Source organism: Phyllopteryx taeniolatus, chromosome 13 (assembly GCF_024500385.1).
Source record: "Phyllopteryx taeniolatus isolate TA_2022b chromosome 13, UOR_Ptae_1.2, whole genome shotgun sequence".
Taxonomy (NCBI): Eukaryota; Metazoa; Chordata; class Actinopteri; order Syngnathiformes; family Syngnathidae; genus Phyllopteryx; species Phyllopteryx taeniolatus.
The window spans coordinates 7430460-7457636 of record NC_084514.1 but is presented as its reverse complement, the minus strand read 5'-3'; the positions used below and the strand labels follow the sequence as shown (position 1 = coordinate 7457636).

The 27177-nt window shown below is 39.9% G+C and overlaps 2 protein-coding genes and 1 long non-coding RNA gene across 8 annotated transcripts in view; 2 read left to right on the top strand and 1 right to left on the bottom strand.

Annotated features, from left to right (window-relative positions):
* The window catches only part of LOC133487673 (thrombospondin-type laminin G domain and EAR repeat-containing protein-like), a 17997-nt gene extending 14159 nt beyond the window's left edge, over positions 1-3838 (top strand). Inside the window, exons 12-14 of the mRNA XM_061794644.1 lie at positions 1626-1804; positions 2230-2331; positions 3273-3838. Of these exons, the coding sequence (XP_061650628.1) occupies positions 1626-1804; positions 2230-2331; positions 3273-3426 (435 nt within the window). The 3' untranslated portion in view covers positions 3427-3838. The remainder of the gene's footprint in view (positions 1-1625; positions 1805-2229; positions 2332-3272) is intronic.
* On the bottom strand, positions 12-6714 carry LOC133487674 (uncharacterized). The gene is made up of 3 exons (XR_009791422.1): positions 6581-6714; positions 6140-6336; positions 12-2413 (listed from the first exon to the last, which is right to left on the bottom strand). It is a non-coding gene; the product is annotated as an uncharacterized LOC133487674 (long non-coding RNA).
* On the top strand, positions 6437-27177 carry usp40 (ubiquitin specific peptidase 40). Of its 6 annotated transcripts, none has more exons than XM_061794638.1 (31): positions 6437-7084; positions 7177-7244; positions 8979-9092; positions 12161-12325; positions 12414-12560; positions 12647-12790; positions 13255-13383; positions 13460-13555; positions 13651-13758; positions 14838-14918; positions 15071-15206; positions 15281-15362; positions 15906-16077; positions 16157-16241; positions 16320-16390; positions 17427-17803; positions 19756-19906; positions 19995-20043; positions 20425-20478; positions 20670-20758; positions 20892-20978; positions 21986-22022; positions 22087-22151; positions 23147-23221; positions 23287-23490; positions 23569-23684; positions 24001-24066; positions 25069-25276; positions 25631-25726; positions 25845-25918; positions 26733-27177. In XM_061794638.1, the coding sequence occupies exons 1-31, from the start codon at positions 6883-6885 to the stop codon at positions 26839-26841; spliced, it is 3657 nt and encodes a 1218-aa protein (XP_061650622.1). In that variant the 5' UTR covers positions 6437-6882; the 3' UTR covers positions 26842-27177. The 6 variants fall into 6 exon arrangements, with proteins under 6 accessions (XP_061650622.1, XP_061650621.1, XP_061650623.1 ...); XM_061794637.1 differs by having other exon boundaries at positions 14838-14987; XM_061794639.1 differs by lacking the exon at positions 8979-9092 and having other exon boundaries at positions 14838-14987.

Here is a 27177-nt window from a genome sequence, read left to right as displayed (position 1 = left end):
ATACGCTTGGAAAAAGACACTTTGACAAAATGTACCTATAGGACATATACACAAATATACAAAGTACGGAGAGTCAATCAAATTTTATACATAAAGAAATGCAACCCAGAGATCAAAACGGACAATTTAAATAGCAGGAAATATACAATGTAATGTATTGTACAGTGTACAATGAGGCAATATAACGTGTGCAGTAATACTGATAGGCAACAGAATTATGCAAATGATGCCAAGTGACAGAGCTACTTTTAAATTGTTGAACATTTGACATATACATTTACGGCGGCTTGTGTTTACGCACATTTTTTGGGGTAAAAGGGCCATTTTTCCATGACAAAGAACTTATGTTCACATTACATGTAAAGGAAAAAATATTTATGTGAAAGTTGGTGCTAGGAAAAAAAAACTTGATGGGAATTTCAAAGGATAAATAAAGCAAATAAGAATATTTTTTTTTTTTATTGAAATCACAAATTGGATTTTTGTGGGGGGGGGGGGGAAAAATACATTTCAAGGCCGTATCACGTAGTCCGATGAACCAGACTTAATTTCTTCTGCTGAGATTTATGCGATGGCAGGCTGAAACAAAGTAAAACAGTCCCGTCGTTGCACTCAGATGCGGGGAACAAACACAAACACGGTGAGACGAAAACGAGGTAATGACAGGGACGGAGAGAAACGCATCAGGCGTGTCTTCGCTGCCAAAAATAGAGCACGCGGTCTGTAGCCGACAGCGAGTGTCACATTTGGACTGTAACCGCACTTGCGGTGAAACGTGTGTTGACACATTGATAGGTCCATAAGGAGAAGAGTGTGATTTAGGGGAATTCCACAGTTGGATGTGAGGATTAGCCAGAAAGCACCCCCAGGGTAGTTTAATTAATCACCTCAACTCACCCAGAACGCTTCGACATACACTTTACTCTTTCACAACTGTTTTGAGATGGTTGTATTATTATCTTTCCATACACCTTCTTCATACTGCCGGGTGGTAAAAACTCAAGCGCTCTTCAATTGCGCCCCTGGTTAACAAACCTTTCCATGAGAAAACGAGTATGTACATTAAATGATCATTTTGTTATTTCGGGCCAACCCCAAGCAAAACAAGGTTTTGTCTTTGTTTTCAGTTCAAATCAGCAGTCGTCGCTCACTTTCATCTACCCCGAAATACCCCGGCGCCTATAGTTTACAAACATACCGAGCGAGAAGATTTGGGAAAGGAACAATTGTGTCGCTGATTAGAGACTAATGCGGGAAATCCAAAGACAAACGCTGGGGAAATATTTCTGCCTCAAAAGGCAAACGATGAGGTAAAAAGCATCATCATGCAATAAGGAGGTTCTATTGTACAGAATTCATTTGAAAAAGCCAGAGGGACTTTTTTTTTTTTTTAATGACATGCGTGTTTGCTTCACTCGCGTATAAGCCGACACAACCGCAAATTACCTGGCTAATTTACAAGCCCACCACGATTCAAAATAATAGTCTCCCATTAACTGGGCCTCTTTGCTTTTTTTTCCTACTCCTCCAGCGGTGTGTCGACTAGGATCCGGTTGAGACAGCTCACTTAATTACACATTTGTCTATACACGTCCTGAAACTTCTTTCTTTTGTCTTTAACGCAGACTTTTTGCGCCACCGACTGGGAGATGTTCCAGATCGGCACACGGGTCTTTCTGGTGGTCGCCAATGGACACCGGCTCCACGGCAACGGGCCCGGCGAATACGCCATCAACTCCACCGTCTACGAGTTGGACATGACCGAGCGGCTGTTTGTCCGCTTCCAGGACATCGTCACATACAGGTATGATCAAAAGTGGCAAAAGTACTCACACTTAAGTAGAAGTACAGATATTTGTGTTAAAAAAGACGAGACATAACGCGTTCACCACGAGTCATGCTTGGAGCCGACAAGCATCAAACAATTTTAAACGTTTCTCTTTGATCAGGCCCCGGATGGGGAATATCACCTTCCTCCGTTTTGACTCAGTAAGGAGTAGAAAATACAGATATGTTTTCAAATGTAGGGAGTAAAAGTAAAAAGTGGTCAGAAAAATAATTACTCAAGTCGATACCTGAAAAATCCACTTAAACGAGCTGTTTGTATTTTTAAAACTATTAAAACACATACAGCCCATCAGTCTTTAATCCAGCCAGAAACCAAGTAAGACCACAAAGGAAGTGTTATATTATTTTGAAAAAAGTCCATAAATGCTCTTCTCCCGGCAGCGCGGTGGACTGGGAGTTCTTCAGCCTCGGGGAGGAATATTTCCTGGTCGTCGCCAACTCCTTCAACGGCGAGTCGTACTCTCTCAACAGTGTTCTCTACAGGTACTCGCCTTGTCGTCTTCCCACTGAGAACCTTTAGTAACACATTCGACACGCGGGGGATTTTGAAGCCCGCGTTTTGTAACTGGAAATGAATAAGAATGATGTCATTTTGGCTCATTTGCTGATGTGACAACAGTGTTCGCAGCCTAAAAATGCAAACATTTGCAAGACGGGTATAAAAGTTAAAAAAAATAAATAAATTGGGTTGGTTGGGTTTTGTACTTCAAAGTAGTACCTGAGGGAAACTGCAAACCACGCCACACCAAATGCATCACTCGAAAGCAGTCCCGCAAACAAATGACAACAATGGAGGAGATGATGGGTCTCCTGTATTTACTTAAGACTCATTTTACATGTTTCTTTCTTCCTTTTTCTTTTATTCGCGTATTCATTTATTGATGTTTAAACATGAATTTGGTCACATTAACCCATGAACATTTCTGGTTGGTCAAAGAAAGAAACTAAATAGGCAGGTTAAAGCCTCGGTATTTTATTTTATTATTTATTGCTATTTGTTTATTTATTTATCATTTTTAACTTTTATTTTAATGGTATTTGATTTGTATTTGTTTTTATTTTGATCAAACAAATGTATTACTATTTTATTTTTTTAAATGTTATTCATATGTTTTTTTTCCTCATTCTACTCATTTTTATTGATTTCATTTGACCTTGTGTTTTATTTTTATTTTATTTTCCGTTTTTATTATTTTTTTCATATTTGTTTTATAATTTAAATGTATTTTTTCTTTTTTATTATCTTTTTTTAAGTGTTCTTGTATTGGGTATTATTTTCCATGTAATCTTTTCAATTGTATTGTATTTTACTGTATTGAAACAAAAATGATATTGTATTTTCTTTTCTTTTTCGTACTAATGTGGGTTCTCGCGTGTCCCCCCCCCCCCCCCCCCCCCCCCCCCCCCCCTCTCCCCGCGTGAAGGTGGCAAGGCTACGAGGGCTTCGTTCCCATCCACTGGCTCCCGACCATCGGCTGTAGCGACTGGGAGTTCTTCAGTGCTGGCGGAGACTCATATTTGATCTACTCCAGTGCCAAAGCGCGTCTCGCCAAAGTGTTCAAGCTGAAAATGTACTGAGCTCGTTCTTTACCGTATTTAAGCGTGTGGACGCATGCCCTGTCTATTTAGAGCAAGGGGTGAGGAACCTACTGCCCATGGAGGGGCCACGTGAGGCCCCCCACAAGACTTGGCCTGCCATGCCAAAACCTCAGAGGAACTCTTTCAAAAAAAAAAAATACTCATAATAATGTACATAGAAATAAACACTTGTTTGATATTTGCATCTTATTTTTTACAAATTTATTATTGCCCTCGGAGGACTTGGATAGAAAATGTATCCACCCCTCATTTAAAGACATGCAGTGTAAAAGTGCCCGTCTGCAGCACGACTATACATACTGTTAAGAATGACTGTAAATTATTATAAGAATAAGCTACTCTTACTATGATGTTTTGCACACTATTAAATGAGTAAAAACTTATCACTACAGATCTGATGTTTTGAATTGAGTTTTGCTTTAGTTTGGATAAAAGCATTTATATCTTTGAAATCAATTATGTGTATTTAATTTTGGAGCATAGTCGCCCTCTTTGTCATCACTGCCCCCTCATGAGCACTGTAAGAGATTGAGATCTACAATTTGAATTCCGAATTCTCAAACTTGGCTTTTAGAACTGTTAAATCAGCTGGACATAAAATGGCATCAAACCATGTGACACAGATTTAACCAATGATGGAGCATTGCAGTGAGCTCGCCTTGTTTACAGCTTTGGCCCAAACTAACCATCACAGACAAACATTATCAAAGCACCACGCAGTACGGTAGCGAGAGCCTTTAACGTATGTCACTTCTTAAATCCACGGATGTGAAGGTATAAATCAACATTCTTCCTAAAGTATCGATTATGTTAGATACAGGTTATCCATATGCTAATAAACAATGCCGGCTAGTTATAGAATATGAGTTTGGTGAGGTATTAATGTTAGTTTGTACATTTTCAGTTATTTCAACAGAAAATATGTCACATTATGAGGAAGCATTATAGAGCTCACAGCGTTAAGTGTAGAGCTACTTGACCTTGTGGGTAGCTTTTGCCCATTTTACCTTATAATCAAATAGCGTCATCAGATTCTGTGAATCTTTGTGACCCAAAAGCAGAGTTAACTTTTAGTTCCTGAATCCCTTAGTTTCCAAATCTCTTTCTGTAACGAGTCTATTTCTGTTTTTAATTGAATGTTTAATGCGCTGCTAGCTAAACTCAAAATTTGTGGTATCGCCGTTGATTTTGGCTGACAATATAAACATTGGAATACAAGAATGTTCATGTTGCTTTTTAAAAACAAATAAAAAATAATCTATATATTTTTCAAGACCCATACTCGACTATTTTCTCGAGAATTGCAACGTTCCTCTCTCCTTGCTGTTTCGAAAGCGACCCGAAAGTTGTTCTCACGCGACGATTTTAAGGAGCGTTTCGATTGTTTTAAATGCGCAACAAAGTGTGAGGATCGAGCATCGAGGAGGTCTCACGGTTTCCCCTCGCTAAACCGAGGGGACCCCTTATATTATCCAGTGTGGAAGTCTTCTAGTAACTCAACAGTGATGTGTACAAATAGGCGCATACTCGCTAGATCGTAAAGCAAGAGAACTTTTAGGAATTAAATAGTAAATCGTCGGTTTTTGACAATCCTTGATTGTTTTAGTGTGAATGACAGCATCAAACTCTTCAAAGTATACTTGTTGTCTGCTGGAATTAGTATTACACAATGTTACCATATTTCCCCTATAATTGCGATAGATGAGCCAATCGCAGGGCCATGTGCTAGAGCACTTTGAAAAACAATCACACCTGTAATAAAGCGCTGTACATAAAGATTGAAGATAGATACGTAGAATAGAAAGCCTTTATTGTTGTGACGCTACAAGCCACTACAAATATGTGCTGCAAAGAGGGGCGTGGGGGTGGGTGGTGAGGGGCCGTAGAAGACAAACTCAATTCCACTTGAAACAAAACATAAAGTCACGCGTGTCAAACTCAAGGCCTGGGGGCCAGAGCCGGCCCAACATATCATTTATGTGGCCCGCGAGAGCAAATTATGTGCGTCAGCTTCCATGATTCCTGTTCAAATCTGTACCAAAATTTCAAATTGCCGTATGTAATAAATGATAACATTGAGATATTGCAAGTATTTTTTGTCACCAAATCCCTTTATAAAGTAACTTGAACAATAGTTAAACCGACTATTATCATTGACTGCTGATTTCAAAACTGGTTGTACATCAATTTGTTGTGTATATGTAATAATATGATGGGGCAAAAAACATTTATGTGGTTTTACAGTTATACCGGCCCTCTGAGCGAAACTGTAACTACGTGACCCGCCACAAAAATAAGTTGGACACACAAGTGGACATTTGAGACACGGTGACAATTGATTTGTGACACTTGTCACCATTGACATGAATAGGTAGATACGACACGCCCCTTTCGAGCTGCGTGCTTACGTCGATGCTAAGATAGGAGGGTCAAAGTCATCAGCGCATCCCATGTATGCAAATGTTAATAAAATCGAAAGAACAAGGATGCTGGCACATTTCAGTGCACACAACGCCGTACAACCACAACAAGAGAACTGGGAATAATCTTGTACAGTTAAAAATCTTCTTTTATGCCTTTTGTGTTATTTATTGATAGCACACGCTTTGGCGGTGACAAAAAAAATAAACCTCGTGAAAATCTATTGAGAGATGAGCAAGTTACGACTTATTTTCCAATGTCCATACACCACCTGTGATGGGGTCGTCGACCTTCCCAACATGGCCGCCACGTAGGCACGTCGCTTGGCCTGGCTGCTACGGTAGTTGTCCTCGTGAAATAACGTCACCGAGGAACGATCTTCTCGTTTCTTCAAACATTTTCCCCTCCTCCTGCCTCACTCCTCGGTTATTCTCCTCGTCTCCTCGATGGGATCTCTCTTGGGAGGCGCTAATATGTAAACAGAGGAGCGAGGGGCGACATGTTAATATGCATGAGTTGAGCCATGACGAGTTGAGTCGATCGAGTGTGAAACGACAAGACCCACAATGCATCGCGGTGGCTATCCTGCTGACAAACAAGATGGCTGCCCACTGTCCGCCGACGGCATTTGTATTTACGTTCGCCGCTTTAAGACCTAAACGAGAAATGACGAGCGCCATAAAAACGTCTGAATAGATAAACAGTTTCCTACCTAATTCATATGTCGGCATTCTTTCTCCGTTTTTGTCCTTGACGTCGTCCGTTACCGACAGACTGACTTTTCTTGATTCGTTTTCGCGGAGCTGTCGAGCCAGGTGAGCCGAACTTGTGAGTTAAAGAGCATTTTCGGACGCATTTACACGTCCCGGCCGGTCGCTATGTTCATCCCCGTAAAGTCGTCTTACTTCCGCGTCAGTCCGGCAATTGTCAACAGAGAACTGGGCAAGACCAAGATGAGATAGCGAGAGGCGGCGTGGCGCGTTTACGAAGCAACATAAAAGGCAGCGAAACGTGATGTTTGGGAATCTTTTTGAGGAGGATGGCGAAGACGGTGAAGGGGGCTGCTCCTCCTCTGGAGCGGGGGGAGCTGCCAAAGCGGGAGACGAGCCTCCGGCTCCCCGAGGAAGAAGCAAGCTGTGCGGCATTCTGAACCAAGGAGGGACGTGCTACCTCAATTCCCTGCTCCAGACCCTCCTGTTCACCCCCGAGTTCAGAGGTGAGGCTTCAGGGGTGACCACAGCCGCCCGTCCAACTGTCTTGTTGATTTTGTTCTTCTGTGTGTGTGTGTGTGTGTGTGTGTGTGTGCAGATGAGCTGTTCGCGTTGAGGACTGATGAATTAGGATGTCTTGAAGATAAAGACAAACCAGGGGCCAATGTAAGTGTTGGAAAATACGACAGCCCCATTAGGTACACCTACGAGAGCCAATACAAGACCGCTCTGACTAGTGGTTTCCCAGAGTTACGAGCCACTCAGCATTTGCACTCGCCGCAATTTTGTTGTTGGAGAATAGGGGTTATGCGCAACCAACATCAGCATGCGTTAAAACAGGTTGACGCCAAAAGGTTTTGTGTTGAAACCATCATGTCATCAACCTGGAGTTATGCTTGTTATCGCAGCATACACAAAAAGTCTGGTAACCTTTTTTATGGGTTTGGTGACCTGACGTTCTGCAGAAACTGGGTTATGTTAATTAAGTATGTATAAAGCTGACAATCACATTGACTAGAATTTACTTGAACTATATTTTCATCCTTTTTAAATGTAAATGACCCCTTTGCTCACTCAAATAAGATTTTCGAGCATGAACTGCCTTTTTAAGGTCACGTCACTGCATTTCAATCAGATTCAAGTCTGGACTTTGACTAGGCCACTCCAAACTGCACTTTATTTTTTATTTTTTTCAAGCCATTCAGAAGTTGGTGTGTTTTGCATCGTTATCCTGCTGCAGAACCCAAGTGCGCTTTAGCTTGAACATTCTCCTTCAGGAATTTCTGTTAGAGAGCAGAATTCATGGTTCCATCAATCACAGCAAGTGGTCCAGGTCCTGAAGAAGAAAAGCAGCCCAAGACCATCACACTACCAACATGGCGGTGGTAGTGTGATGGTCTTGGGCTGTTGGTATGATGTTCTTTTTCTGAAATTCCGTGCTACATTTACGCCAGCTGCAACGAGACACACCTTCCAAAAAGCTTAACTTTCATCTCGCCAGTCTATATAATGACTTCTAAAAGTCTTGGGAATCTTACAGATGTTTTTTTTGTTTTGTTTTTTCTCGCAAAAGTAAGACAAGCCTTTATGTTCTTTTTGGTCAGCAGTGGTTTTCACCTTGGAACTCTGCCATGGATGCTATTTTTGCCTAGTGTCTTCCTTACAGTTGTGTCACAAACACTGACCTTAACTTAGGCAAGGGAGGTGTGCAGTTCTTGAGAAGTTGTCCTGAGTTCCTTTGTGGCCTCCTGGATGAGTCATTGCTGTTCTCTTGGGGTAATCTTTGTAGGCCCGCCACTCTTGGGAAGATTCACCACCGTTCCATTTTTTCTTCATTGGGAGGATAATGTCTCTCCCTATGGTTCGCTGGAATCCTAAAGCTTTAGAAATAGCTTTTGTAACCCATTCCAGACTGATAGATGTCTATTACTTTATTTCTCATCTGCTCTGGAATTTCTTGAGATCGTGTCATTGTATTGCAGCTTTTTAAAAATCTTTTGTATGACTTGATTTTGTCAGGGCAGATTCTGTTTAAGTGATTTCCTGATTGAACAGGTCTGGAGGTAATCAGGCTTGGGTGTGATCAGTGAAAATTAACCAAAAATTGTACAGTAAGTATTATTATCTTTCACGATACAGAACTTATACGCCAGCATCAGATGTTGATGTCACAAAACATTGTCTCATTATCTCTTGTACATTGTATTGATGAGGCAGCATTAGATATCGATATCGATAGACAGTAGCCACCGTCCAATGGAACATGACCAAAACATTAGAAACACCTCTGACTTTAATGAGACGGAGGTAATTGGTCATTCAATGGAACTTCTGTGTTGGATCTCATTCAATTGTGTAGGTTTATTTTCCCGTGAAGTGTCACACGACTTCTTCCCGTAGGTCCGCGTCATCCCTCTGGAGCTCCAGAGACTCTTCGCTCGTCTTTTGCTGGTGAACCAGCAGAGTGCCTCCACGGCCGCCCTCACTGAGAGCTTTGGCTGGAACAGCAGTGAGGTGTGTGTTCATAGACAAGACACAGAGCGAGAGTCTTATTCGGATTTGGGGTAATCCCTTGCATTATCATTTTAAATCAATCACTTCAATCAATCAACGTTATTCTGGAAATATTAAGATTTAAAAAAAAAAAAAAACTTAATCCAGACAAAGATTTTTCTCCGCCAAAAATGTGATTTAATTATCGCAATATGAAAAATGTAATATATATATGTAATTTTTTTAATGGTAATATCCATCCATCCATTTTCTTTACCGCTTATCTTGCACTAGGGTCGCGGGCTGCTGGAGCCTATCCCAGCTATCTACGGGCGGGATGCGGGGTACACCCTGAACCGGTCGCCAGTCAAATTATGGTAATATTAAACGTAAAAAATATATATATATATATTTTGGGACTATTAAGACTTTTTCCTCCAAAAATATGGCTTAATCTTGGAAATATTAGCCTTTTTTCCCCAAAAATGAAACTTTATTCTGGCAATATTAGGGCTTTTTTTTCATCCCAAAATATGACTTCATTCTGGCAATAATAACAATTTTAAATCCACAAATATGACTTAATCCTGGCAATATTCATACGCTTTCCGAAAAGAAAAAAAAAATGTATTCCTGCAAAATAAAAATAAAAAAATCTGCAAAAACGTGACTTTGTTCTGACAATGTTAGGATTTAATTTCTCCCAAACGCATAATCATTCTGGCAATATTCAGACTTTTTTTATGGCAACATTAAGCTGTATTATGTCCCCAAAATATGACCTTTCCCGGCAATATTAAGACTTTATTACATACAGACATAACACCACCACTTTGTCTTAGAAAAAAAAGTAAGATTGGCATTTTTTCCCCTCCTTCGTCTTCAAAACAAGACTTTTTCTCTAGATATTATGACTTTTTTTCCCCCCTGAGCAAAATGCTTTTATGATTCTCCTCATTCAATGTCTTATAAAATCTTTATATAAGTCACACAATGTTAATGCCAGTTTGACAATGTGAAAATACAGCCGGAGAGGGACTCTTTAACCCGTCGGTGTTCATTGACAAAACACATAGAGAGACTTACTTGATTGATATGTCATCATCAAGCAATCAGTGGCAGTCGCTATACTGATTCAAGTCATGCTGGATGCAGCAAAGAGGTTAAGCTTGCTGAGTGAAGGAATTTCATTATGTCCAGAGGCAGTTCAGCTGCATCGGGTTAGTCAATACTGTACTAAGTAACTCAGGCAAGATTTACCATCTCTGTTATGACACATTTGGAAGTGTAGAAGCTCAGTGGAAAGTCATGTAAAGAAGGGTGATAACATTTGAAAAGCTAGTCTTCGGGGTTACAAGTTGATTTGGTTTTCCGAGCTGTGGCACATTGTTGCCAGTCAAGTATTTCGATTTATTATGTTCTTGACCTTTTTTTTTTTTTTTCATTTTTCTTGTAAAATTACAACTTAATCCCCCCCCTCCAACTACATCATTATTGTAAAACTGTAAATGTTTTATTCTTGTAAGATTACGCTTTTGTCTTCCCAAAGTAGTATCTAATTCTCTTTTTTATAGCTTTGTTTGACAATCTCCTAAAATTCCTTTTTTTTTTTTTCCTTGTGAGGTTGCACCCTTTTCTTCTGGAAAATGTCTTATTTCACTCAAAATTACCACTTTTTTCTCCAAAAATATGACACTAATCTGGTAGTATTACAAAAAAAATTTCAATCAACAAAGACAACTTCTAATACAACTTTGTCATAAAAGTATGACCTTTTCACCCAAAAATATGACTAAATTATCACAAAGTTGACTTTCTTTTTTTTCAAAATTAAGACTTTATTCTGGTAATTTTAAGACTTTTGTTACTCAAAAATATGAGTTTTGTTCTGGCAATATTTTAATAGTTGTAAGATTCCGACTTTTTCTTTTAAGATTGGGTGATTCTTTCAAGGTTGCTGCTTTTTGCCTCCAAAAGTATTAATCTTAAACTGGCAATACAGATTTGTTTCTTACAATAATGCTTTTGTAAAAAATAAATAAATACATTAAACCCTCTCATATTCAGCATTCGCAAATTTACTTTAGCATTTTTTAAATTGTTATGATCCTCCGTTATTCACTGAAAGTACAGTAAAGCATTGCTTTGCTGTCATTTGTGGCATCTTGGTACCAAGGAACTACATCAAAGTGAGTTGAGGAGCTTCAGTTAAACATGAGTAGTGCGTTGCTGCCATGTTGTGGCCTCTATAAGCAATTCTAAACATTTTTGTAGGGGTGTCAATTATTGGTGGATTTTTTTCTATTCGCGGCAGTGTTTGGTCCCTATTCCTAGACTTTTTTCCTCTGAAAATGAGACTTAATTCTCTCCATATTAGGACCTTTTTTGCATAAGAAAAAAGATAAAATGGTATTTTCATAAATTTAGAACTTTTTTTCTTGGGAAAAAAACAGGATCTTTCTTTTATGATTCTCGTAACAATGAAAAACTAGATGACTTCATTTGCCCAATATAAAGTCAATTCATTCATTCATTCATTCATCTTCCGTTCCACTTCTCCTTACTGGGGTCACGGGCGTGCTGGAGCCTATCCCAGCTATCTTCGGGGGAGAGGCGCGGTACACCCTGAACCGGTCGCCAGCCAATCGCAGGGCACATATAAACAAACAACCATTCACACTCACACTCACACCTACGGGCAATTTAGAGTCTTCAATTAACCGACCCTGCATGTTTTTGGGATGTGGGAGGAAACCGGAGTGCCCGGAGAAAACCCACACAGGCACGGTGGAGAACATGCAAACTCCACGCAGGCGGGGCCAGGATTTGAACCCCGGTCCTCAGAACTGTGAGGTGCATCTGGTAACCAGTCGTTCACCGTGCCACCCAATATAAAGTCACACAATTTAAATATCATTTTGACAATGACAAAATACAGATGAATTGGTTAGGGGAGGCTGGAATGTCGCACCCGTCATAGCGCCTGTTAAATTCTTAAATATATATTTTTTGTATTTTTTTTTTTTTTAATTATTATTATTATGAGGTATGTTATTATTAGTTTTTTGAAAGTACTGTGAAATACACAGGGAACAAACCAGCACGATGTGCAGGAACTGAACCGGATTTTGTTCAGCGCTCTGGAAAATTCCCTGGTGGGCACCTCCGGCAGCACGCTCATCCGCCGACTGTACCACGGCACCATCGTCAACAGCATCGCCTGCAAGGAGTGCGGCAACGTTAGCCAGCGACAGGTCCCTGCCACTCACTGTCGCGGTGTGTTTATGAAGATGATTTTCTTTCTGCGGGAGCTAAGAAAGGTGTTGACGCCCTCTATACCAGGAGGACTTCCTGGACCTGACGGTGTGCGTCTGCGGCGTGTCCAGCCTTGAGGAGGCTTTGCATAACATGTTTGTGGAGGAGGAATTGTTCGAAGGCAATAATCTGTACCGTTGTGGGGTGTGTGGCAGACTGGTCACTGCTGCAAAGGTAAAAACTTTCATTATTACTGTCAACATAAAGTAAGTACATTTTTTTTCCCCCCCTTTTTTTTAAGTGGTTGTGCTTTTCCCCAGTCTGCCAAGTTGAGGAAGCTACCCCCGTTCCTGACCATATCTTTGCTGAGGTTCAGCTTTGACTTTGCTAAGTGTGAGCGTTACAAGGAGACAGGCCACTACAGCTTCCCCCTCACCATCAACCTGCGGCCATTTTGTGAACAGGTAGACTACAAACCCTAAAACTGAACCCCAAGTTTGCCTATAGGCAGATTTTTGGGGAGGAACCTGTCATCTGCTTTTCAATGAAAAAACTCAAATATTCACTGTTTTTGTGCTTCGTCAAAAGCCATGTCTAGTATAAAAAATATTGCTTACTGGTGCAATTAAAAAAAAAAAATACATACAAAAATTCTCCAAAATTTCAGTTCTGTGAAAGCCTTTTTGCCAAAACCTCGTCAGTGGTCACGCAGAAATAATTTTTGGAGAATATTTATTGAATGATGCAGATCAATGCAAATATTTGTAGTGAATAATTGTGTGAGGAGAGTGGCGATGTGCAAATCGGCTAGGGTCGACTATACTGCATGTCTGACGACGTCTTTAACGTTACGACATGTGGTCCCTCCACAATGTTGTGTGGCAATCAGGATTAAGCATCACGGCGCAGTGCTTTTGCCTCATTACAGACCGACGGAGATGACGCCGACTACTACTACGAGTTATTCTCCGTGATCATCCACAAAGGTGGCTGCTACGGCGGCCATTACCACGTTTACATCAGAGACATTGAAAGCCTCGGCTGCTGGGAGCCGCCGGTGAGTGAAAAACTGGAGAAAAAAAATGGAGGATTGGATTTAAGAATGAATCTAATCTCATCTCTGTGTTTGTCAGGAGGAGGACAACGACAATAGAAAGAAGCCTCGAAAGGCAGAGCAGCAACTCAATGAAAATGACCCCTTGTGTGTCCTCATTGCCATTATTGACCAGGTATAACAACAAAGAATTATCCTTTCGTGTGTGTTTGTCAGTGATAGTGTTTTTTTTTTCTTCCTCTTTTCTTTTCTTTTCTCTTCTCTCTCTAGGAGCCATCAAAGAATGTCCGATTGGACCAGTTGGGCCAGAAACTCATGGAGAAGATCGGTTCCTCCTGGAGCAAAACCTTTAAGAAAGACTATGGCCCCATTGTCAAGGTGTTTTATTTTTTTTATTTTGTATTTTTTTTGGTAATTACCTCTTCAGAATGTGGAAAGTGTGAGGCAATGGGCTATTTAGTTAGCAAGCTTGCTCACATAATTAGGGTTGAGTGAGTTTTATAAAATCAGATTTATAAAAAAACAAAAAAAAAAAACATTTTTTTAAAAAAATATTTCCTCCTTTGCATATTGAAAAAGCAGATGACAGTGTCATTACTCAAACCCGTTTTTTCTTAACCTTCTGCAATTAGCTTTTCGCCTAACCAAGCCAAACAAACAACCAAACAAGCTTTGAAAGTTTTTTTCCTCACCATTAACTTGCATCAACTTCCACATGTAACATTTTATATGTTCAAAAATTTTGAACTGTTCAACTGAACTGAGTCCTTCATTACCTTTCTCTAGGGCTTTTGTCATATGGAAATTCATATAAAAATTCTTCCGGTTATATTGTCTGTTTCTTAGTGGGATTTAAAGACGTTCATTGCTGTTTTAAAAAGTAGTCGCTAAAGGTTTGGGAAAAATCACTAAATATAGCAACCAAATCTCTTAAATTGACAACATTGGCTGTGCTTTTGTAAGATAGCTACTCTAGTCGCACCAATGTTGTTAGTGTAAGCAGTTAGGAAGTGCATGTCACTGGTGACGCGGATTGCACCACGGAAGCAAAAAAAAGAATCCTCTTTACTAATAAACTTGAATCAATCGATTAATAGCCCATCTCTATTAGGTTGCCTATTATTAGTCAGTAAATTATGTAAAAAGACAACCGATTTCCTTACAATAGCCACAAAATAACCTAGCTATACAGGCAGCTATTTAGTTATGTAAAAATGCACACCTAATGTTATACAAAATGAGCTAAGGTCGGTAATTAAACTTTTTCTGTTAGGGACCAAGTGGAGCAGTGCTCTTCAATGAACAGGAATGGTGTGGAAAAGTTTTGCGCGTTGTGATTTTTCACGTTTAAGATTGTCCTGCCTCGGAGGAAGCCGATTATGATTGTTTTGCAATAATCATAGTGTATTTTTACAGTCAAACTGAGACCTTTCTTATTTTTTTCTCCTATCAAACAGTTCCTGAAGTCACACAATGACGTTTTCATGTTAGTGTCCAACTGTATCCAAGTGGCTCTGAAGGCTAAAACGCCCGGCCCGGTGAGTGAGCTCCCCACAACTGCTGGCCTAGAAGGTGGCACTGTTTCTCAACAGGAGCTCCAACAAGAGGTCCACATGAACAATAATAAAATGAATCAAATTATCTTTCTGACGGATGTTGAGTGATAGAAGTTCCTCTCGTGTGGCTGCAGACTAGCCACTGGTTTGACCTGAATGACTCCACCGTGACCTCCATCAGGGAGTCGGAGATAGAGAAGCAGTTCCAAGGCCAAGAGAGTGCCTACATGCTGTTCTACAGGAAGATGCAATTGCAGCGGCCCACTGAAGGTAACAAATGCAAAAAAGACTTGAGTGCCTGAGAAGACCCCCCCCAAAAAAATTCTGATGATATTCCTTTGCAGCTCTGAGCAGTCCTCACTATAAAGTTCCTCATCATCTCATCCAGATGGCTCAGGACGAGAACCACAATCTGCAGCAGATGCGGTACTGCAGCTCATTTTACAACCCTTACAAAGTCTTATCCAGCCACATAAAGGCGGAGCAATACTGGAACTTACCAAATACAAAACGCAGTAACACTATTACGTAGCAGTGGAGCCCAAAAGCAGAACCACTCACTGAATAAACATGTTCAGAAATAGGCATGTAACCGTAGCTTTACGTGGTTAATTTCACACTTGATGGGTTGGCAGGGATTATAGAGATTCAAGTACAGTGGTACCTTGACCTTTGAGTATACGGTAATTTATTCCGTTAGCAAGCTCCTAATTCAATATTCCACCTGAATTGCTCAATGTTTTTTTTTTTTTCCTTCATTTGAGTAGCGGCTTATCTGAAGCTTGCTCGAACCTCACATTTTGGCTGGCAACACAAAGCAAAAAATGACCAAGCGATGGCTCGTAACTAGAAAACTCAAAAGTCAAGGTATCCCTTTTATCTGTATACAAACATTCAAAAGTAATTCATTGCTGTATATCGCAAGACGTCAATGATGTGAGTCTGAGTAAATATTGTTCCCAATCACAGGGAGGAGTATGATGCCAGTAATAACCTCGTAGAGCTGCATCTCCACCTGGCGTCCTCTTATAGGCTGATAAAAGGAGCCCTGCAGTCGATCAGCAAAGAGTCCAGTGCTGGCACCACGCTCGTTTTTGACTGCAGAAGGACTGTTGGAGACTTGCGATTGGCTATTTGTCAGGTATTTATTTACAAAAAAAAGCATTTGACTTGATTTCCATCAGCACAAATAAACACAGTGTCTTTATTGTTATAATTAGCAAGAGGAACAATGGAAGGGCGACATAGCTCTGACCTTGGCCAAGATGCTTCCAGCGGGCCTCCACTTGTACAACACTCTCGCAGGTTAGACACCTGAACAGAATGCCGCAGCGTTACAATCGAGCGCATGTCTCTTTACTTGGGGATGCTTAATTGTTTCAGATGACACTGTCTCACTCCTCAGTGCAGGCGTCGCTACAAACCCTGACATATTTGTTTGGAACGGGCGAGAGGTGAGAACTGAGGCCAAACGTCTAACAAAAGTGGAACAAAAGTATTATTTTTACGTAATAATTTACAGTATTGCTGCAAATAGTGTCTAATGGTGTTTATATGGGCAGGCGCCTTTTGAAGTAGTCATAAAAATGAGATTAGTGCTATATTACAATTTGTCAAGTGAAACAAATAATAAGTCTCATAGCCACACGAAACATAAACAAGGATGCACACAACTTTGTTGAGCGATGTCATAACACAAGAACATATTTTAATGCTGCACTGGGAACTAGTTGAGACTTCACAATTTAATTATTCTGAGAGACTGTTTAGGTGCTGCTGTGTTGGTTAGCAACATAGTTTGAAAGGGCTCCTCTAACTATTCAATGTCTATATGTGAGCAATATGAATGGAGGTGATTGCGCTTTTAGTTGTGCTTTTAAATGTGCTGCAGCATAAAATAATTGGCCATTAAATAAACCTGTAATAAGTCAATAAATGAATAAACATGACATTAAATAATAGAAAAATCGACTAAATAACACAAGTAAAATGTCATTACATAACATACTGTTAATTAATTCCATTACATGATTAAAAATGCTATTCTATAAATAAAACATCCATTTAAAAAAACATTCTATAAATGTTTTTTTTTTGCATGAATGAAAATTTCAAAAATAAATATCCATTAAATAATTGAACATGGTTTTAAACAAATATATATTTCACTAAATAAATAATAGTTCCACTAAATAATATTAAAGAAATCTCTTACCTAAATAAAAATGGCATTAATTAACTAAAAATATCTTGAAATATATGAATGGGTCCTGAAATTAATTATAGAATGAAATAGTTTTGTGTAATGAAGTTATATTTCACAATTTAATTAGCTACTGTAATGGAAAATTGATTTATTTCACATTGTAATGAATTCATATTTTAATAATCTATTAAATTGTCTTTGAATTTTGGCACAAACATACCATAGAAACCATTGCCTCCTTGGCAGATGTAACAAGCTAAAGCTAAAATGTCAGATCTTTTCAGGTCTGTGGTGAAAGTGTCCTAACCGGAGCCGAGTGGGAGCCGGTGCTCCTCACCGTCGTCCGACCCACCCTGGAGGGCGCGGTGTTGAAAGAGGCTGGCAACAACGTGGAGGGCGGGGGGCTAAAAAAGGAGGCGATTGCGTTCGCAAGCGCCGCCACCCTCAGCGAAGTGCAGGAAACCCTGGGGGAGCCCGCCGGGAGTCTGCTGTGTCAGGAGCAGGTGGGCACCAAAAGAGGAGAGCGTGGGGCGGGCGAGGGTGCCGGCGCCAGCGCGTGGCGAGTTTTTCCATCCCATGACATGTTCCGGACCCTCAAGGAGCTGTCGCTTAAAGATGGAGACGCCCTGCTCGTGCTGGAACCGCAGTCTTTTGATAACAGGTAAGTCACGTGTGTTGTCATTTTCATCTTATTTTTTAAGGGAGATATTAAGCAATTTATTCGCAATTTAGAACAGTTCCCAGGTGTCTTAATAAAAGCGCTTGGGCATTCTTCTTTCAAAATACACAAAGGATAAAGCAGTTCTCAAACATTTTACACCAGGCACCACTTCAAACACCTATTTGGCTATCCAAGCACAGCCACGATGACCCAAATTAAATGACAGTCGAGTAGTACAGTGGACGTTCGGTATTAACAAATTCATGTATTAGCGGATTCTATCTTTTTCACAGAAATCCCCCCTCATTCATTTTTAAAAATTTTAATCTTTCCCAATCTACCTTTATTTGCTTTTTTAAATTTTTTATTTATTATTATTATTATTTTTTAAAGGAGAGCTTTTCACTATTCGCAGTCAAGCTCAGTCCCTATCCCACTTAAATAGTGGGGCCCAAATGTTCAAAGAAAATCCCCAAAAATATAATAATAATATTTTTGTTAGCCACTGTAACATTATGCACAATTTAAACATTAACACTGCTTAAATAGAGGGAAATAAACTGTACTTACAATTATTCTGTTAAAATGTATTGCACATAAAAGCGTAATGATAATTGTTACCAAATAAATGTTTGAAACCAAACATTTCGAAGTGTTTAAATGCAAATGTGTTGTACTTCAAAGTACAAATAAATACACCTTAACTCAAATGTACTGTACTGGATTTAGAAAAACCTTGAAGCCACTCTTACATTATGCAAAGTAGAAACATTGAATTTCATCTTTCCCGTTTCACGTACCACTACTGTAGTAGTACTCGTGCCACACTGAGAATCACTGGGATAGATAATTACAGTACACACAAAATCCACTTGTCACAGGGTGGTTGAAATCACTTTGTTTGGGGTGGGGTTTTAAATGAACAAAAATCTCATTACGAAAAAAGATTCCATTAAATGATCACAAATTCTATTACATAATTACAAATACCATTAAATAATTAGACGTGTCATTAAACATTTTATTTAATTACTAACAAATGTATTAAAAAATGTTTAAATAAATAATTCCATCCATCCATCTGGACTTGTTGGTCATTAAATGAATACAAAATATATTAAATACATAAAAATGCCATTAAATAAATAGAAATGTCCTTAGATAAACGTTCCAATGAATAATAAAATTTGTCTCATGCACTATTCTGTTACCATGATGACCAGAGCTATGCAATTGTGACAAAGCGAGCCTACTCAGTGTTGCCACCTGAGCGACTTTGCTTGACCCATCAAGCGACTATCTTCCAAGAAAGAAAAAAAAAAAAGCGTCGAGCAACAAATTAACGACTTTTTCCGTTGTTTTTGGAGGCTTCTGAAGACTGAGACGCCCTTCAAAACGGGATGTTCACCCATCCGTGTCCAGACTGCAAATGAATGGTGTTTGCTCAAAGCCACCACTGGCTAAAACAAGCATAACCCCCTGTTGTATTTTCACTTCAATATTCCGAATTGTCAATTTATCAATTCGTGCAGATGATCTGTGCATGTGGCTCATGCAGCGGACACATCGACAAACACAAATACCTCTCCCTGCCCCCCCACATCAACAACGTAGCCGAACATTTGCATATGTACCGCTTATCAAAAGATTTGTTAAAAGCTAACGCTGATAACACTGTCGGCTAGTATGTGCTAACCCTGCTTACCTTTTGGCTTTGACATGGTGTGCTTCCGTGCTGTGAAAATGGCGGCTCTTTAGCCCGCTTAGCTGCCAGTTCATGGTTGGAGAAACTTGTTCTTGGAGCAGTTATTATGTAAATTTGCTTATTTGTGGTGAGGCAGGTACACAAAATTCAGCTTACTGAAGGCACTCAGGACACAATTCAAAAGTTAGCCTTGCCATAATATTTCATCTTTAAATGTTATAACTCCTTTTTGGTCTGTTTTGTTCAGCATGTTCACTGTAAATGGAGATGTGATCACTGTGGTGACGCCATCAGACTGTCGCTGGCTCCAAGTGGAGTTTCAACCGTATGGCTGCGGCCTAGGAGGGGGCGACGCAGCGGAGAGCCGGAGAGTCAAGGTCCCTGCTTCAGGAGATACGGTCGGCCATTTTGTACACCTTGGTTTGCTTTCTCTTCATTTTTACCACTTTGAATCACGCACTTTGCGTTGTTTGTGTCTCTCTACAGCTGCTGCGTGAGGTGAAAGAGAGGGCCATCAACGAGCTGCGACTCCCAGGCAAGATGTTCAACGTTTATATTTTGGGGCCATATAGTCTTATCACACCGTCGCCAACGTAGTCATAACAACAGTAAATATTGTACTTCTTGGCTACTTCGCCTAGAGTGGCTCACGATAAAAAAGTTATACTGTTTAGGACGAAAACCTCTGTCTCATTTTTGATGAACACTTTGTCCTACTACTTGATGACATTTTACTATTGGTCATTATGGTGGTACTTGGTGTAAAATGTTTGAGAACCACTGATGTAGAGAATTTGGCATTTCAGCTCAGCTTGCTTCCACCCACAAGGGAGTTTAAATGAGGGTGTGTATGGACTGTTCATTTGCACTTTTGTAAGTCTGTGCTGGTAAATTTCCATTTTTCTCCTCGCTCCAGGTGCAGAATGCTGCCTAAGACATATGGACAGCACAGGGAAACTCCTTCCTCCAGGTACTTTGTTTGATGTGTGCTGTTTCATGGCTGCACACGGGCTGGAAACTCCCCCCTCATTTAGAAAACACCCCATGTGCTCTGTCATTGTTGGCCCACATTAAATTCTTAAAAGTTGCGGCTACCTTGTAATTTTCTACCTTTTGAACACGGGCGGAGTTGTGACGCCTCCGCTCTGGTTGTGCGAACAGTGTGCGAGGATTTGTGCGTGCGAGAGGCCGGCGTGCGGCTCATGAACACCGTGATGCTTTGTCCGGGCCGGGCCCCCGAGGCGTCGCAGGTTTGTTTATTTTTATGTTTTAGAATTATTATTTTTTTTTTTTTACATGAACAATAGTAGTGCAGGAGCACAACGCTAATAATAAGAATGTACTATCGCTTGATAAATAGAGTTTCTCTTTTTGTGTTTGCAGCTTTTCCTGCACTTTGCTGTGGGTGCAGCGCCACCTGCTGCAATGGAGATGGACATTAACATAGAAAAGACCAGCACTCTTAAAGAGGTATGCATTAAAAAATACAGTAGTGCTTTGATTTCCAAGTTTAATTTGTTGCATGAACACACTGGTAACTCAAAACACTCGAATCTCAAATAATCATTTCACATTGAAATGGATGGGAATGACCATCCATCCATTCTAACCCCCCCAAAATGTATTTTTTTTTTAAATAAGAAGAATAGCCCTTCATAGTACAGACCGTATCCAATGCTATTAGCTGGGGATACGGGCCCAGCCCGACTGCGAAGAGCAAAAATCCGAGAAAAATTGACCTCCTTGTAATTGCCATGAAAGAAATGCGAAGAAGCGAGGGATTGGATTGCCTGCGACCCTTATTTAAAAAGGGATAGTACATTTTCATGAACATTTGCATGTAAATATGACAGACAGAACAGTGCACAGACAGATCATTCAGTGGTAGGCGCGGCCGTCAGAGTAGAACCCGAATGAGGACACTATAGAAAATGGATGGCTTTTAAAAAATATATTTTTTTCACATTTATTTTAATGTTTTTTTAACCTCCCCATTTTCCCCTTATTTTTTGGTCAGTATTAATATATTTTTTGTTCTTTTTTTGTGGGATTTCTTTCCTTTTTCTTTGTTTTTTGGTTGAATTTTGTTTCATTTTGTACTTTTTAATTTTTATGTCAGTATCTTTCCTTTTTTTATTTATTTGTTTTTTGCACCATAAAAAAAATCGATGTTTTATGCACGTTTTCCCATGTCGCAGTAAGATTAATTTCTGCTTCTGTAGTTTATCATCACACTTTTGCCATCACTGCATATTACCCTACAGTGGCGGTATCACCAAACACAAAAAAACACTTGTAAAATTAATTCAGAGGCCTACTGAGTCTCGCATCACATGAAGGTTTGAAGTTTTTGTAGGACTTTTGAGGAATATTTTTCTAGCAAATGTTTGAACTCCAAATGTACTAGTTTTGGGGCATTTCCACTTTAAGTGTATATCGAGCATTGCATTTACAGTTTTATTATGTTTAACTTGCAGTGTCTGCAGGCAATGCTGAATGCTGTTGGAATTGATGGTAAATTCTTTTTTTTTTCCCCCTCAAGTTATGTTTTCCTATTTTAAAGGTTTAATGTTTGCAGGCAGCTGTTGGCATTTGCGAAGGCTGGACTGGTGCGAGGAGGTGGGAGAGGCACTGGTCGACGAGGTGGGTGTCCAAAGAAGTGTGTTGCTAGTATTTCTTGTTAACCCTCCTGTTATAATAATTACTTTTACGCGTGAATTATCCTCATTGATGGATAATGTAGTCCACTCTCACAAAGTGCACTCAATATTGATGAAAATAGTTGGTAATGGTCCTGGAGTTCATAATACAATATACTGTACAGTGCATCCGGAAAGATTTAAAGCGCTTCACTTTTTCATTTTGGCTACGTACACAATGCAGGGCATGATGCCCAATTCTGATTTTTTGTTGTTGTTGAATCCCTCTTTTTATATCCTGTTAGTATTGTTGCTGCATTGTGTTCAAATATCCATTTTTTTAAAGGGTTATTACACCACGGAATTGTTTGTTTTGTTAGCCTGCCCAAGATTTTTTTATTAAACTGTTTTAGCATTAAGCTAGCAGACTTTCCCGAGGAAAGGTTATGTGGTTATTTTAAGTACAGGTATAATTCTCTTAGTTTTATGTTTAGTTTGTCAATAAACTTAAATTGTGAGTGGCAGTGAAGAAGTTGAAGCAAACGCGTTGCCTCTTTTTTTTTTGAAGAAGAAGAAGAATGGTTCCCTACCCATGAGCCTTTGCTCGCACGTCGAAGCAAAAAAAAATAAAAAATCGGTCCAGCGACGCCTCCCGTCTTGAAAAACTCGTAAGTCGAGAGGTACCGTTGTGTTGAGGAAAGGATGGGGATACGTGTGTAAGCTATATGTGATTTTTATTTTTTTTTATTTGTTTAATTGCCAAATATCTTTTCTGTTGTCCTTATGGGGTATTTATTGTGTGTAGAATTTTAAGGGAGGAAAAAAAAGAGAGGATCCATTTTGGATTAAGGCTGCAACATAAAATGTGGAAAAGGTTAAGTGCTATGATTCCTTTCTGGAAGCACTGTAAACAATGTATACTGGGATTTTTTTCTTTCTCCCCCCCCCCCCCCCCCCCCCCCACTCTGTTCCTGACACTTTTGGATAATTCCTATTTAGGATGCGTCTCTGTCAGAGATGAATATAAACAGCGGAGATACACTCGTCATCTCAGAAGGACGAATTCCTCCGAAGGTAATTTCACCTTGTATTTATATTCCGTGCAGGTTTGACCCCAATTTATTTTTTTTCCCAATCAGGGGTTTCTAGAGATGTCCGTATGGATGCTTCAGGATCCCGTCTCCATGGAAACCAATGTGAATCACACTGACAACGGCCACGCTCAGGAGCAGATGGAGGAGGTTTACGCCGCAGCTCAAGCTAATTCTCACCCGTCAGAGCTCATAAGGGTCGGTCAGGTGGAGGTATCGGTGGACGTCAGCCTGGAGGACCTCAAGACTCAGGTTCCTGTGCAATCCTGGGATTATATTACCCTTTTATAAACGTGATTTTGCAACAATTTGTCTGTTTTTGTACACCAGGTGTTGACTCTTCCAGCTTTCCAGTACGGGCGCCGGCCCGCCGCCTTCCTCCGCCTGTGGAAGATGGAGGCACACAGGCTGGTTCGCATCCTCAGAGGAAACCAAGTCTCACTCAGGCACGCCCACTCACGTGATTGAACTGTACTGTACAATGCATCCAAAAGTATTCAACACTCATTTTGTTATCTTACAGCATTATTCCAAAGTTGAATACATTGTCTATCCTCAAAGTTCTCCACACAACACCCCATAATGAAAACATGTTTTATTTTTGGGATGTTTTCAAATTTACTTTAAATAAACTAGGAAATCACATGTATGTTATTATTCGATACATGGTTGATGCACCTTTGGCAGCAATCACTTTCCATTGCACTGAATGTGATTGTGTAATGTCAACATCACTTGATGCTTTGCCTCTTAACTCCTCAGGAAACTAAATATAACTAGCGGCACAGATATTTGTGTACAACAGCTGTTAAAAGAGGAAGATCTCGGGTAAGATATATTTTCCCTTGACTGTATCAATATTGCTTTAATATTAATGTTGCACTTTTTTAATAGCTAGTTTGTGATATTCTTTTTTACACTCTTATAAATGTATAAATAATAATAATTATCTAACAAAGCTCAACTGGGCAATCAATGATATTTGTGATTAATATTTCTAAATGATTCATTTTATAATTAGCTTTTAATATTTTTACTGCTTTTACTTTTCCACACTCCCCTAAATAATAATAACAATAATAAATAATTGCAGTAATTCTACTAATAAAAGTTGAGCGAAATGAATAGGGGTTATGCGCAACCAACTTCAAATAGGAAGAAGCACTTCTTTCCAGTTCAGGCCACTGGTGGAGCCCTATGGCAGGAGAACACAACAAAGAACCTGAAAAAATTTGAAATGTCTACTAAGTCTTTTGTTTTCAAGAGCTACCAAAGATGACCATAAAAGTTGTTTAGGTCATATAGAAGTTTTTAAGTTTTGCTCAAAGATACCAATGCTAAAGAAAACAATATTCGGACAAGTTTTTGTTTGGTCACATGAAGCTCCCATTAATATTGTTTTTTGTCTTTATTTTTGAATTCTAATTATTTAATCATTTGCTTGTGACATTTCTTTTGTCATTCTTCAAATCACAGCAATAATAATGATGATTTATTTATCTCCTGGTTTCGTGCAATTGTATTTGAATTCATATTATTAATACAGTGTTATTTAGTATTTCACTTAATAGATTGTCTGCTATTCTCCAATTGAATATATAATAATATTTTTTTCTGACACTTCAAATAATAATAATGATATTGATAGTCATTAAAAATAAAATGGTAAATAACCTTTTTCATTCATAACAAAACCTATAAAAGCCTCCTTTGGTCAAACAACTGTTAAAACAATTGCTGTGGTGCATGAATAAGGGTCCGCTGAGGTCATTCATGTCTGTTTATTATGTCATCCAATAATTGAATATGGATTTTCTTGCTTTGATGAAGCCCCAAGGAGATAGTGCTGAGTGTTAAGATGGGAGTACCGGGGAAGCGCTGCTACTATCGGGCACAGGAGCTGATTTGGGACGCGTCGTGGGACTCGACGGCCGCCGGCTTGCGGGCCTTCGTGGCCGAGTTCTACGGCTTGGCTGCGGGCTCGATCGTGCTGGCCAAGTACCAGCCACACAAACACACCTGGGAGGAAATCTGCTGGGTGAGACGACAAGGAAGCTAATAGGGAACATCCCCAAGTAATTGACACTCTTAAAAGATTGCCTATAGATTCCACAAAGCTACTACAAGAAGCTCTTCAACAAAGTTCTTTGGCACCAAGATTCCACTAGATGGTGCCAAAGGAATACTTTTATGTTAGGACCTACTTCGGACTGAGCAAATAGGTGACTGTGAGTTTTTCCGAAAATAACGGAGGAAAGGCTTAAAAAACAATTAGAATGCCCAACCGCAAATATGGAAGTCCCCCCAATCTACAGCTCCCTGCAGCCGCCCTTGGCTACTATATGAGGAAATATGATATAGTCAATTTATTTTTGTTGTATTTTTGTTACAGAGCAGGCCGCTGTCCAAGAGGAAAAAGAGGTCAAATGCAGACTCATTATTAGGAGCACCGTTTCATCTCAAAGATGGTGACGTGATTGGCGTCAAGGTAAAAAAAAAAGAAAAATGTAGATTTTTTTATTTTTTTTATTTTTTATTTTTTGTCATAAATATTTTAAAATAAAATAAGTACTTCCATATATAGATTATATTTTTCCTGTTTGCAGAACCTTTTGATTGACAACAAGGACTTCCACACTCAGGAGCACGAACAAGGCCAGGCAGAGCGACGAAAGAAAGGGTAATTATCCATCCATTTTCTGAGTCGCTTCTCCTCACTAGGGTCGCGGGCGTGCCGCAGCCTATCCCAGCTATCATCGGGCAGGAGGCGGGGTACACCCTGAACTGGTTGCCAGGCAATCGCAGGGCACATACAAACAAACAACCAGTCGCACTCACATTCACACCTACGGGCAATTTAAAGTGTCCAATTAATGCATGTTTCTGGGATGTGAGAGGAAACCGGAGTGCCCGGAGAAAACCCACGCAGGCACGGGGAGAACATGCAAACTGCACACAGGCGGGGCCGGGGATTGAACCCCAGACATCAGAACTATGAGGCAGATGCTGTAACCTGTCGCCCACCGTGCCGCCAGGGTATTAAATAATAGTTTAGTCCACAAAAAAAAAAAGATCCTTAAACACTTTAAATGTATTTTCATAGCATCTTTAAAACTTGGTGTACTCTTAAAAATGCAGTACTATACAGTACAGGAAACCTTCCAGCAACTCTCACAAGACACATCTCTCGCTGGTGTCTGCTTTGCTCGCGCCGTGTCGTCAAGTTGGCCCCTCCCACTCTCCACTTTGCTACTTCCGCTGGTGTGTTAGAAAAATAAGAGCACCCAGGAACTAACCTCCTACTTTGGCTCTGCAACCAGATAGCCACTAACGAGCTATCTAGTCTGTTGCCAGCGCCGGTACCTCGGCAAGATGGATTATATAAACCGCAAAAATGGTTGGTGGGTGGATATGTTGTTCAGATTTATTCAGATGATGAATAAATACTGATGGACAGACTTGTAATCGTTTGCTTGTTTGTTTTTGTTTTTTAGAGAAAGGGCTGGAGGCTCAAACTGCACTAGATCGCAAAACAAGGTGGCCAAGAAGCCAGAGGTGGCGCTGTCAATCAATGTTGGCGTCTTCAGTAACAATGGACTCTAGCGCACAATGGACGCGTCTGGTTTACTACTACTACTACAACTATTGACTATTAGTACCACACACACACACACAGAGGAAGTGAGGTGCCATGTTGCATTTAGGACAATCCTCTAATAATTACCAAAAAGATCAGGGTTTATGGACTAGCCACTTAAGAATCAGTTCTACTGTCTAATCTCGCCTCGATCAGTGCCAAGATTTCACACGTGGCAATTGATTATTGTCTTATGCCGATCAATAAAATGATCAGTACATTTTTACTTTTGTGTATTTTCCTCATACCAGATTTGACTGTAAGAAAGCATACAAACAATAAAGGCATACATACACTTGTCA

What these genes read in the sequence shown, in the direction of transcription:
- usp40 (XM_061794637.1), top strand. Translation starts at nt 6,883, where the DNA reads ATGTTTGGGAATCTTTTTGAGGAGGATGGCGAAGACGGTGAAGGGGGC. An exon ending in ACTATGGCCCCATTGTCAAG is followed by an intron (nt 13,759 to 14,837) that starts GTGTTTTATTTT and finishes CCTATCAAACAG; the next exon opens with TTCCTGAAGTCACACAATGA. An exon ending in TGCGATTGGCTATTTGTCAG is followed by an intron (nt 16,078 to 16,156) that starts GTATTTATTTAC and finishes TGTTATAATTAG; the next exon opens with CAAGAGGAACAATGGAAGGG.